The sequence below is a fragment of the Cuculus canorus genome, chromosome 1, assembly GCF_017976375.1.
Source record: "Cuculus canorus isolate bCucCan1 chromosome 1, bCucCan1.pri, whole genome shotgun sequence".
NCBI lineage: Eukaryota > Metazoa > Chordata > Aves > Cuculiformes > Cuculidae > Cuculus > Cuculus canorus.
This window is the reverse complement of record NC_071401.1, coordinates 80,101,861-80,115,760: the sequence shown is the minus strand read 5'-3', so window position 1 is coordinate 80,115,760 and position 13,900 is coordinate 80,101,861. Positions and strand designations below refer to the sequence as shown.

The 13,900-nt window shown below is 41.3% G+C and overlaps 1 protein-coding gene across 1 annotated transcript in view; it reads right to left on the bottom strand.

Annotated features, from left to right (window-relative positions):
- Positions 1-2,177: 2,177 nt before the first annotated feature.
- Positions 2,178-13,900, bottom strand: part of REPS2 (RALBP1 associated Eps domain containing 2) — a 97,925-nt gene continuing 86,202 nt past the window's right edge. Inside the window, exons 16-19 of the mRNA XM_054060093.1 lie at positions 9,674-9,757; positions 6,849-6,994; positions 4,625-4,730; positions 2,178-2,843 (exon numbers count right to left, since the gene is read on the bottom strand). Of these exons, the coding sequence (XP_053916068.1) occupies positions 2,775-2,843; positions 4,625-4,730; positions 6,849-6,994; positions 9,674-9,757 (405 nt within the window). The 3' untranslated portion in view covers positions 2,178-2,774. The remainder of the gene's footprint in view (positions 2,844-4,624; positions 4,731-6,848; positions 6,995-9,673; positions 9,758-13,900) is intronic.

Genomic DNA, 13,900 nt, shown 5'->3' with positions numbered 1-13,900 from the left:
GTTGATTTTGACCAGCCCTGGTCTGTTAATAGCAGCCATGAGCGTGGCTGCATGGAGCAGCTGCCAGAAGCACTGCCTATAGCTTCATGATATCTTTTCCTCTTCCTCTCAAAATGCTACCAGCATCCCCAAACCAGACACACCTTTTCATTTTGCATTGGCTATAATGAATTCTTAAGTACTGACACACACACAAGAATAATAGTTCCTGCATCATATATATATATATATATATATAACACTCCAACCTTGAATATTTCGCTTTAATCGCTGTGTGAAGTACTGTATCATCACCATAGCCACCATTTCACCAAACAGAATACAAATCAACTGACACTCCAGGCCTTAAAGCAGAGTGGGGCATTTGATTGCATCTTTAAAAATGCGGGGATGGTTAAGTTTTAAATTTATTACGTCCTGCCTGTAGCAAACTAACAACTGAGTAAATATTTCATTATTGGCTAACCAAATCCTAATTTCCAGCAAGTGAAAGAAAATCCTTTATGTTAGAAGGGACAGGTCTGAAAAAGACACATAAAATAGACTTTTCCACTATTCCTTCCAACCTATTACATGACAGCCCAGAGAAATAAATGGAGTATTATGCTAGAGGAAGTTCCTATCAAACAGAGAAAAATCATCCACTGCCTTAAAAATGTCATGTGTATATTTGTTTGTAATCATTGAAAAGCTTTCTTTAAAAGCCACCCATAAAAACAAAGGTACCACATGATTATTTCATATTGAACAGGACGGGTTTGTTAACCAAATGGCAATGCAGGAACTAAGACGCAAAGCAAGAACACTTCATTAAAATCTCAGGGATGATTCAGTGTTATGAACATATGAAGTAAATGATAATATCTGAACAGTACCACTAAGAGGGCAGCAACTGTTTCGCAGCTTCCCAGAAAAGTCTGCAGTTCTCACATTTTTTCACTGACCACGGATGATGAGGAATGACCGTCTGACCCCAGCTATGCAACAGCCACAGAAAAGAAGTCCCAAATCCAGAGAAAGTATTGTTGCTTATTGACATAGTTATGTTTAGTTGAATCTAAACCAATGCATTACCAAAACAGATTTTCAGTAACAATTCTGCAAATGCTTATTTTCACCTTCAGACTTCCAGATCCATGTCCCACATCCACACCCCCTCCAGCAAAAGTAGGCTGTTTCCTCATCACTTCAAACATTCCCTTTGATGTCTTTCTTATCTCTCAACAAAATGTTTGGCTGCTCTGATGTCCTCCAATACCTCACCACAGCCTATCTATGATCCACCCTGAAGGGAGGCTACCCAGCTGCTTCCAACCTGCTTCTCCCTCCCTCTCAGCCCCAGGGCCATCCTATAGCTACAGCAAGAAAGCATCACACCCACAAAGGTAAAAAAACTGCTGCACTGTTTCATTCTTGCATATGCTTAAATTAGGTCAGTGAACAACAGGATATGAAATACACGCAATGTCGTATTTAAGACAGATAACAGGTAGGTGATGCTCCCTTGCAGTGAAGCACACATCATATCCATGGAGGGAGCAGCATTATGGCTGAAGTCACCCCACGTAAAAGTATTGGACCAAGAAATAAAGAAACATTAGTTAGCCAGCTTGCACTGTGAGACCTGAGACCAAAGCCAACAACTACTACATCCATGGAAAAATCCCCATGGGATTCAGCTGGCCTCGGACCAGACCCAGGTTAAAAATTAATCTTTGCTTCTTTGTTTAGAAAATAGATGGGCATCGGCAGCTTCATCCTATCAGTAGCACCTCCAGTGAGGTGCAAAGGAACCTTAAGAAAAGCCTGTTGTAGAAGCAATTATTTCCATCACATATTTTACAACTTCATACACAGCAGTTTTGCTATCTTTCTTCTTTTGGAAATACAGTTCTTGTTTGCATCCTTAAAACAAATCAGCAGCTATTAAGACAATAAGGCAGGCTAATACAAATGGGGAAGGGAAGGGACGGGAAGGGACGGGAAGGGAAGGGAAGGCTATAAACTAGTGATCTCAAACATGCTGAAAGTATGCAGAGACACTGGCAGTTGCAAGCAAGTGATCAAACACTGGTGACAGGAAACAGCTATAGCTCAAAAAAACCCAACCAGATTTGGTTTTTTGTAATTTCCAAAATAATTTTAGTATTTTTTACTGTTCTCTCATATGATTTGAACTTATAAAATACAAGTTCTCTAACATTAAAATACATCTGTGATCGCTTAATATACAATGCTAAGAAAATAATTATCTGACATATGATTGTGGATAAAGTATGTCTAGTTTTATTCTTGTAGTACATTAAAACCACAGGTACTCTACCATAATACAATCCTACAGGAATCAGCAACATCCAGAAGCCCATCTCAGAGGATGAGTTTTAATTTTAAGCAAAAATTCAGGAATGCCAGACCTCTTAATGATCAGGGCAGGAGGTGCTGCCAGAATGCATATAAATCAGGAATTCTTTACATAAACTACTCTCAGGTTATTCATTTCAGTGATAAATTGCATTTATACACTAGGCTAGAAGAGGGAGGAAGGAAGGCAAAACATCCCTCCCGCTCAGAAATATCTGGCAGTCAGGTTTTCTGTACCTTCTTCACCTGCAAACGCAAATGCGTGCAGCAGGGTGAACAGAGACCTGACAAACTAGTGCTCCCCACAGCCACACCACCTCGGTGGACATTGCTCCGCTGCACGACACTCTTCTCCTTGCAAGGCTGTCGGTATGCATGCTCCACTCTTTGCCACTGCATGGCGGCGCAGGAGGTCACAAGACAGTGACAGGACGTAACTGCTCCAGCTGTGTTTCCAAGGCAATTCGTTCCTTGTGGACCTCCTGCAAGAGGAAGAGATGCAGTGTAACTTTAGGGATGCTCTCGTGCACCACCCCACTCTGGTGAAAAGCAGCCAGGCAAACCACTGGCATTGACTGGAGGCGAGGCTAAGGGCTCTGCTGTTTAAGCAACTTTCCTCACGGTCTCAAATGTACCAATGCTATGCAAACACCCCGTGCAGCTGCCTACTGCTGTCTCCCTACAGCGGGACAATACAGAGGCTCAATCACTTGCTTGGGCTATCACAGAAAGGAGTAGTCTTCCACTGGCCAGTGGAATAGCTTGGGATGCAGCAGTGCTAGTGACAGGCTGGCAATTTCACCAAAAAAACCAAGGTTATTTTGAAATCACATTACCCTCAAAACGGATTTTTGAAAATTTTTTTATTCATAACAATCAACCTTTTTCCTTTTGGAAATGAATGAGACTTTGCCTTTCTAAGACAACACAGGCTTTGCAATCTACCTCTTTGGCATTCGCGTCAGGAAGATCATTGGTCTCAGTTGGAAACTAACTTTAAAGGCTTTGGGGATCTGTGATTTTGGGAAAGCCTCTCCTGGTCTGGAGGCTGCCTCTGTGCTGAGGAGCACCTGGCTTTTGCTGACCTCCCACCAATGAGCTCCCACAGCCCGTGTGGGAGCCAGGCTGATCTATAACTCCCCCAAGCTTTGGTAGCCCCTTTGGACAGGCTAACAGCCCCAGAACAGTAGTGAACTTGAATGCCTCTCATATCTCAGCGCAAGCTGTGCCCGACAGGCACCCACCAAGTCTTCTGCTCAACAAAAAAACATTAAGGCCCTGCTCTGTAAGAAAGATTCCCGGCAGCAAGAGGACTTGGAGGACAAGTTCAGTTCTCTGTTCTTGTATGAACTCAGGCAAATCTCTGCCTTTACGCACTTCCTTTACCCTCCCATAAAATACAGATAACAGGACTGGCCTGTTTTGTGAAGGCTGGCAAATTTAAGCATGCTGAAGATAGTGCGTGGAAGCAGATAAGAACCGAGCCAAGGAATGATGGCAATGTGCTGTCATTAAAAGCTTTCATCTCTGTGCTTATTTCAATTGCTGTCCTATATTTTGCCAAGATCAGTACCGAGCATCCACTCTGCATCAGTCTGAGAAGCTCCTGGAAAGCCAGTTACGAATTATGTTAAAGCAAAATTGTACACGGAATTACATGTTCACTGTGACTGAAGGAAGAAGTGTAACTGGGAGTTTACATCCCTCTCCACACAAATGTGTTCATAACATGCAAGTAAGAAAAAGCTGTATCAGATGAAAAAATTGAAGTCCGTACTACCTTTGGACTGAGAAAACAAAACCACAATTGATGCTTATAAGAAGAGAACAAGTTAAAAGATAAGTCAGCAGACATTAAAAGCTGATGTTGGATGTTCACACAAAGCATGGTTCTGCTAGTTCACCTACATCAAATGCCTTCCTCCAGGAGACAGTTATGTAGCAAAATGGAACAGGAGACAAGCAAGCTACGTTTCAGTTGCTCTTCTGCACTAGGTGACACCATGACATTATCAAACTTTTCAGAAAGACGAAGTTCACCCTTTAGACTTACACTGACTGCCAGTCAAGCTGGAGGCCCATAGGTTATAACTTTTCCCAGAAAGCCTCATTCCATCCACACATACAGTGTAGTTATCGCCTTCCAGAAAGCAGGAAATATCACAGCAGGTTTAATCTGAGAGGATGAACAAGATTCTCTGCTGGAGGTGACGTGTAACTGATTGCAGAGAGCTTTGTCGCTGATTTTCAATGCATTCCTTACCTTCAGCTGCTGCTGGAGCTCACTGTTCAACCTGGCGAGCACAGCATTGGCTTCTTTGTTTTTTCGTATAGCAGTCTGAATAGCCCTTTTCTGTTTGGAAGACTGTCTGCCAGACAGATAAATACAAAACATTTCAATTAAGAGCCTTGACAGTAGTTGATGCCAGAAGGCCAGCCATCCATTTTACGCCTCTGTACTCTATACACACTGGACTACACTTCAAAGACAAGGTACAAACTACACATTTAAGAGAAGAAAAATGTAACACTGAAATGAGATGGCTGAATCAGGTAGACCATTTGAAAGTAAAACGGTCACGCTTGTTAAACCTGAATGACAGAAACATTTTAGGCTGTCTCAATTATTTCAAAATCACTGCATACTGATTCAGCTTAAGAATAATCCCTGCATAGCTGTACTTATTACAGCATCTTTGATTTAACCATTTTCAGACATCTGCAGAGTTTAATGGTTTAGGAGCAGTTAACAGAAAATACAAAAATCATTCTGTGCGGAAAAAATGGACAATCTACATGAAAATACTGTCTCAGATTTTTCAGGGCACTGCTGATTCTAATGTTTCTTTACTTCAAAAATTAATCTTCTTTAATTCAGAGCAGTCATCAAAATTCCATCAAAACCATCTGATGTCACAAACAGGAATAGCTAGATGGCTCATGGACTTTGCTCATTTCTTTTGCTGCTAAAGAAAAGATTTCTCTCCTACTATTATTATTACTTTATAGCCCACAGGAACTGATTTGGAGGAAATTACAGTTAGGCAGGCAGGCACAAAATGAGGCAGCTCTGTACATAAAGACCAACCTATGCCAAGAGACAGAGGTTACAACAGGAAAAGAGAAAGAAAATAGAGAAAATACTTGCTGAATATCCAAGTCCTCTTCCAAACAGATTATTTTTAAGTTTTACATCAATAGCTCTTTGAAGACAAATTTGATCTAAAGCAGATGCCTTATTTAATTAAGGTCCATAGTGGCACACAGTCCCCATTAGGTCTTTTCTCTTAACAGAGCTGATGGCACTGATCTTTGCCACAGAATTTGTTTCACAGCACAGGCAGGCCTTTATGCTGTTATCTTCCAGTGAATTGTCAGCTTTCTGCTTCATAATTTTGCTCCAAACTAACCTCCATAGGCTATAAAGTAATAACGGTAGGAAAAAAAAATTAAAAAATTAAAAAAACAGAGGGAGATATGCCTCTGTGGTCATTTAAACATTTTAGGAACGATACAGACGAGACAGGATTAAGTTGAGACGCTAACAAATGCTGTTATCTTTCTTTGAACCACTATGGAATATGCACTCCCAAAGCACAAAATAGCACTTTAAGGGCATCCTAGGAGTCTTATTACTTATTCTAATCTCCAGTTATGCAGCACAGATTCAGTTTACTGATAAACACTTTGCCAAGAACTGCTCAGCTGATATGGGCAGCTTGGTTATGTTTCAGACCGAACCAGATGTCTTCGCAAGGCTTCGGGTGAAGGCAGGCTGTAATGTTTGCACACTGTTTCAGTTGACAGAGATGTATAGACCCAATAGGGCTTCAAGTGCTTTCACTTACTATTTGTACAGCCCCTTCGCCACTGCTATTAAAGAAATATATAGTGAAATCGCTACAAGTCTTAGAGCTGTTGAAGCTGTCAGCAACAATTTATGAGACCAAACAACACAATGCCGGGTTCGGCAATTACTGGATTATCACAAGTGGTCTATAGCTCAGCTCATACCAGTGGCAAGCTGGCAAGCTCATTTCCAACTTGTCTTGTGATGAAGAAACATCACAAGGACATGACCAATATCAAGCATTTCATGACTCAGTTTCCTCAACATTTATCTGGTTATATTTGCCCACAGCAACGAGCAAAATTCCAGAAGATATGGGTAAGGCAAAAGCCACACACCCACAGAGCTAAGAGAAGTAGCGTTAGACATTGTGGTTGAACAGCTAGGCTTGCTCTTCAGACATTTCTACCGGAAAAAAAGTAGGACACATCTGAAGAGGCTATCAATCAAATATTACCAACATATATGGTCACTACAGACCTAGTCCACTCTTGAGAAGACAGATGCAGATTTCATATCTGTATCTGGTGAAACATTCTCAAAACCAGAACTATTAAGCATAAAATTAGGCAAAACAGTAAATCCTGCCACATCGGATGTCATGATGCAGTTTGGCATGCTTGGTACAGGTTTTTACTTTTGGACTGGGTGGTGATGCTTGACTGCTGGCAGGGAAGAAGTCACATTTATAGTAGGAGAAAGCTCGGGGGTCTCCAGCCCCTGTGCCTCTGTCCGGAGCTTCCTGCGGGCAGGTTTGGAGGGTGGCTGAACAAGAACAACCTCCTGTAACGGAGAAGCATAGCAACGTTAAGTCAGGCCATGTGCGTCCTGTCATTAGGCTGGAAATACTTGTGACACTGAAATTGCTGACAGCTGGCCTAAGATTTCATCATTTAAAAAGGTACAGAGTTTAATTCAAATTTAGTAATAGCCTCTTGGGTTTCTGACTTTGAGTAAAGGAACAATGACTCCTGCAGCCTCTTAATGAATGAAATTATTATACCGGTGTTTTGTCTTCCACTTGGATGACAAGCTCTTCAGACCCGGATTGTACAGCTCTGTGTGCATTTGTCATGGCAGAGGGAGGGATATAAATATAAATATAAATATAAATATAAATATAAATATAAATATAAATATAAATATAAATATAAATATAAATATAAATATAAATATAAATATAAATTCCTAGTTGACCCAGAAGCATTAGAACCAAAACTAGATTTATTATTAATTATGCTTGGTTGGCAAAAATCAGTAATCAAACACTTGCATCCCAACTCCACTACCTCACCCATCTGACATGGAGTCTCTCACTTCTTCTGCATCCTCTCTTACATAAAGCAACACTGAATATAGCTTAGAAAGACACAAGTATAAAACTATCCATGCAAAATAAAAATGTTAGAAGTGTAGAAGGACGGTTACTTCTCTTGATAAATTACATTGGAGACCTAAGTCTGGTTTGCAGGTAAAACAAAAAGTCTTGGATTTTTACACCTTAGTGTTAAGTGTTTTCATTATTTTAAATTAATATATCCTTTCTTTTGCAATGTTTTAACAACATAAAGCTGGTTTAAATCTGAAATAGAAACATATCTTTTTCAGTGTATTCTATCATTAGATCTCTTGTACAAGGGATACAACTATTACTGTCCCATTTCACAAATGAGAAAACTAAGACTCAAAAAGATGAAGTGACTTGACAAAGGTTATGCATTTAGTGTCACATCCAAGACCAGAAGCCAAATTTTGTTATCACTTGCACAATGCATATTTTACTGGTCCAGACTATCTTCCTTGCTATGTTTTGGCCAAATGTTAGTAAAATAAAAATTAAATGAGGAAGCATTTAATGACCCACCAATCATAAGGAAAAACACTGTAGTACACAGCCCAACTCAGCGGAAGGGACTACTATGAGTAATACAGAATGAAACCAACATAAGACAATCAATAATTAGTATTAGTAGGATTACAGTTAAAGGAAGTAGAACTACGAGGGAACAACAGGTTTCAACCTTGGAAAAGAGATTTTTTTTCTTTTTAATCCAGTAATGGCAGAACTAAAAAATTGTATAAGATCTTTTGATGAGGATGTCAGCACACCAGCACACTGCACAGATCTCAGATAATACTGTACTCTGAAATCCTAGGCGTTCGCACAACTTCCTGCAAGAACATGACATACAACAAGTGAGGAACTTGTGCATGCCTTCTGCAACTATAAACTGTCAGGATGCCAAATGCATAATCCCAGCCTACCTTGAACTGCCAAAAATCTACCAAATGCATGGGATAAATCCCTCTTCCATTTAAAATGCAACACTGGAAGAAATGATCCAATGCCTGAAAGTAGAGACCTCCACAGGGGCTCTTTGGTTGGCTGCTGATGACCTGAAGGCAGGTCAGCACTGTGCCAACAACCTGCTTCCCACACCCCACAGCCAGGGCTTCTTTATATTTCAAATAGCCAGGTGGGATGAGAGTGAGCATGAAGTAGGTGGACCACAAGGATTTCATTTCCCCAGCAGGGCTGCAAAGCAGAGCAAGGAAGAAGCAGGCTAGGCTAGTAGTAGCATACAGTGAGCGCAAGCAGAGCGAGGACACTGCCCTGAAAGCTCTATCACATATAGGCGATGACACTGGACACTGTCCTCTATTACGGTAAGAAGTGTGATGATGCTCCTTCAACAAGGGATGTACTAGATACAGCACCTGCCAACATTACATGGTTGGGTGGAGCAAAGGTCTTGTAGGGGCTCCCAGGCTCCAGGAGGAGCCGAAGCAGCCAAGATCCATATTTGCCCCCAGTCAAAAAGCCTTTTCTGTCTGGAGCTGCTGGAAGGAGGCAGTGGGAGCGTGAGCTGGAATGGGGGAAGGCTTACAGGCATTGCTAAGGCCAGTCCATTCCTAAGCAAAACCCTGTGAAGACTGCCACTGCAATGTCAGTGCTTACTTTATACAAATGGTATGTTCATACAAAAACATATTAGCATTTGCACATCTTGAGCAAATCTCTTCCAGTCTATGTACATTCAGCAGCAGATTCTGAACTCTAGAAAGCAGGTGTGTTTACATCAACCCACAACTCTCAATAACTGGAAGCAAGAAGTGTGTCACAAATTTTGAAGAATTACATCAAGACAGGGTGAAGTACAATCAAACTCTTTTTTGTCTCCTATAAGGCTCTACGTGCCCCTATTGATTTGAAACAAATGTCAAGCTGCCTCTCCTAAAGCACATGCATTGATGTGTATGCACTAAGAGCTTTCTTAACGATTTATCTGAGCTGATGTCACATGTGATCCCAGTTCTCTCTAGCGTCTTGACCTCCAGAGAAGGTAAACATGTAAAAAATGTAACCCTAACCCACTGTCTAATTGCTTTAAACAGCACAACTACCACATTTGTTGATGAAGGCAAATCACTCCATAGTGGTACAACGTGTGCAGGTCTCACCTTTTTTGCTGAACTGTTTTCTTCTGCCTGCGATGGAGTTCTATTCATCTGAGGTTGTAATTCAACCTCAGATACTTGCTCTGCCTGCAACAACAGATCAGTCATTTCTACACCCAGAAAACAACTAGCAGTCACATACAATAAAGTCAATGAAAGGAAATGTTATACACAAAAGAAAAGTTACTTTAACCATTCAGCAGTAGGGGAAATGGGTATCTATAGAGTGACAGCTGAATGGATGACGTGTCTTTTGCAGATTTTTAATGAAACCGTTTTCTTGCATTTTATTGTGCTACGAAAACAAGAGAAAAGTTTTTCTGTGAAGCATTAAGAACTATGTCTCTGAATGTCAATGACCAAGTACGGAGAATTTCTTCTAGAGTTACCTCTACGGTCTAAGTACTCAGAGAAATACTAAGGAAGGTGGATAAAAGCCAGAAAGATGGGCCCTGTGACCTTATCTCCTGAAAATGATGAAAATTCATCAGAGTAAGCCTCTGCCTTTGAAGTTTGCAAATGCTGGAGTGAGAGAGTATGAATTATACCAAAAATATCAGCAAAGTTACTAAAGCCACAGTCATAAGAGAGAAGCCAAATAAATCTTCCCTCCTCCCTTCTCTCATTTCAAACAGAAACCGAGCTGAACGCTCGCCACACAGGTCTACACTTTTGCAAAACAAAACACCCTCCTACCGGCATATCTGACCGAGCAGCAAGCTAAAACAGAGGGTTAATCCTTTGCTTCACGTCTCCTGAAACCTCCCAGCACCTTTCCAGTTGCTTCACCAGGACAAGGCACAGCACATCAGCTCGGGAAGGGCAGTGGGATTAGGAGCTGCCTGTTCCCCTGGCACACTGCAGCAAACACAGTATAAACACAGTACGGCTGTTTTCTGTTTAGGAGGTATGGGCTGATTCTCCAAGACGGGGAAGGCAGGAAGGAGCGGGAGGCTGAGGGCAATTGGCACTGGCAGGTGGACTCTTCTCTTTCCCAACTTCTGCCAAGTTGGAGCCACGCTGACAACAGCCTCAAGGCAGGAGAGGCAACCTGCCTTCCCGCTCTCTCCTCAAAAAAGGGTTGTTTCTACACATGTGAAAGCTTGTATTTACAACCAAGTTCAAGGCAAACCTCAGACTTTGAAGGGGCCAGGATTTTAGCCATAATATGTCACACACTGAAGAACCTAATTCACTGTTGCCAAGAGGTTTCTGCATAGGCCCATCAAGCTCCGCAGCAGTCACGAGTTTCCCAGTGCTTAACTGTATGTTAAATAAAAATGACAGCTTGCACAGAACTTTGTATATTTAGAAAGGAGGGATATTTTCATACCAATTCCATTTCTTTCAGAACAGACATAAAAGCAGTAAAAAAAAGCATAGGGGAAACGGAGTTCTGCCAGGTTACTGCGGTTCTCCAACCATACAGTGTCAATGCTGTGCACAGAGGAGGGAGATTTGGGATTTTTTTTTTTTTTATAATGCACGTCAAATTCCTTTGGAGAGGAGGAAAAGGTGTCTTGGCTGACAAGATTTCTCTCCCCCCTCTTCTAAATGTGCTACATCTGTAATGTTATCTGATGGTTCAAAAATAACCCCAAAACTAACCCACCCTGTAATTTTCCCTTATTATTTGAGAATTAATAACTTAAATATTTGTATTTTGGCAATGACTGGATATTAACATTTGAATTCTGGAAGTTTTTCATGGGTTGAAGCACTTCTATAACTCAAGTTTTCTGGTACAAATAAGAGAGTGAATTTGAAAAAGCAATCTTTTTTTCTCTCTACAAAAATCAAAGACCTTTAAAAGTCTTTTTAATGCAACAGAGCATTTGTTTTTCAGCAAGCTGAATGGCCCATAAGCTCCCCAGTTTCCAATATATAAAGAGCAGCTGTAGAAAGAAATTAAGGCACTGGTCACAGTAACCTGGCAAACTCTATGAGGCCTTCATGAATGATTTGGGGATAGCAAAGCTCAAACTCCCAGAGCCACATGACAAATTTGGACTCAAACCACATCGCTTTGACGAATCATTCATTTAGGGACAGCAAGAGTACACACAGTCTTTCACAGAGCCATGTAAAATGCATACTATGAACTACAGCTCTGCTGCACAACACAATGACAAAGGTATATAAGAGCAGCTCTTACTGACCTTTCTCGGACAGGGAGCATTAGATACACCCCTAACCTAGCCAGGCTGCCAGTTTCTGGTGACTATGCTTTTTTTAGTCTATGTTAAACCTTAAAGCAAGCATACACGAACCTATTCCAAACAATTAAAAAGAAAGGAGATCAACCCCATGTTATTCGTGCTTAGTTAAAATACAGCTTTTCAAGAACCAATGTGTTCAAGCAGCATAGGAGTAACTAAATAGACTGATATACTACAATGTCAATTGTCAAATAAGCAGGAAAATTGAAATTACAGCAAGATAAAAGACCAGGGGGGAGGCGAGAAAAAAAAAAAAACCCAAACCACTAAACTTTTGCAGAAACTCTCCACATATACTTTTTTTTTAATGGTCTCACTGCAGAACTGAAAATGGAAAAAAACCCTTATTTTTTCTTGGTGAAGCAAATATAAATTGGTGGGCTGATGCAAAAAAAAGGGTAAGATTTCAAAATGCCTAACAGTTTGGTATCGCAGTTCCTGCTGATGCAATATATATTTTTTGCTAGCTGAGTGCTGTGATGTGGCTGCCAGCTGAGCAGCTGTGGCAACTGCTGGGCTGTGGCACCCGCTGTCTGAGGCTGGGCCACTGGGCTGGCTGCTCCTCCTTGCTGCCAGGATGTGAGGATGGCAAAGCTCCACAGCCAGCGGGACAGGGGATGGATAGGAGAGGGCAAGTGGTAAAAAAAAAAAAATAATGACATTTGACAAAAAAAAAAGAAGAAAATCCACACCAAAAAAAAACCCTAGTTCTTGGTCATGCAGCTCATACATAATGAATAAAACCAACTGGCTGCCATGTCCCTAAAGTGCCACCTAGTGGCATATAGGACAGGACATTTCTGAGTGGTCTGATTAGAAGACAGTACCAAAAAATAGCTGTCTGCACTATTCAGGACCTGCAAGCCAGTCAGGCTGGGCACGCAAGCCTCAGCTCTTTGCGGAGTCTCCTTTCCCTTCCACGCAGAAGCCAGGTCTACACATCAATGATATGCCAGCAGAGCTGTAAGTTCTCCTCTACAAAAGATCTCCACTCCTCAGAGTGACTTGCCTCTGACACAAGTGCCCAAGCGTAAAAAAATTGGTATGCTGTTGCAGGGAATTTTGCTCAGGAACTGACAGCATTTAAGCCAGGCAAAAATCTTTTGTTTAACTGCAACATGCATCAATGCAAAGAAGGTTTGTTGATTCAGCTAACCCAACAAAGTGCTTTAGGCAAGGCCTGAGAGGCTTTTACAAATACATTCGCAAAAGCTGCTGTCTCCCCACACTGGCCCCATATAGATTTTAAAGGGAAAAATAAATCCTGCTTTTTCTTTTGGCAAAGGGACTCTTCAGATTTCCTCCCCTTCACAGATTTGGATTTGGGGTGAAAGCAAGTGCTTGTAGCCTTCAGATCACGGGCAGAGTGAGACTGGCTCCAGAATACTCCAGTCCAAGCTCCTAGACTAGAGTATAAGGAGAAGATCATCCATAAGGAGTGGCAAAGGCGGTGCCTGTTTATTAATAGGTGGTAACTCCTTTTTCTCCAGTGCAGTCTTGTATTTTCTAGGAATGGACATAGCCTTCTCATTCTTCCAGGCAGAAGATAAAACTGGACAACAAAGTTTCTGTACAATAGCCATGGCCAGGGACCAGCCTATGGCCTGCAGCCAGTAGTGAGCACTAGGACAGATAAGTCCTCACCCTTAAGGAAAGCATTAGGAATCAAAAACGCTCCTTATTTCATCGCATGATCCTTGCCCAGTCATTCATAATCTCCTCACTGCTCCATGTGAAGATACTTAACAGTACCTTTCTAAAAGAATATGTAACACTTACTTGAGCAGTAAATGCTTTGAAAGCCTCAGATGAAAGATTTTCATAACTGTAAGAGAATGTATTACCTTACAACTGGTTCTTCGCTTACATTTCCAGTTCTTTGTCTTTGCAGTGCTGGATTAGAAGTAGATTTCATACCCACTTTTCAAGACAATGCATAACTGATCTTCCAGAACAGAAGGTCTACGCAGAGCTTTCATATTTCTGTCACCTGAAAGCCTTTTTACTGGAG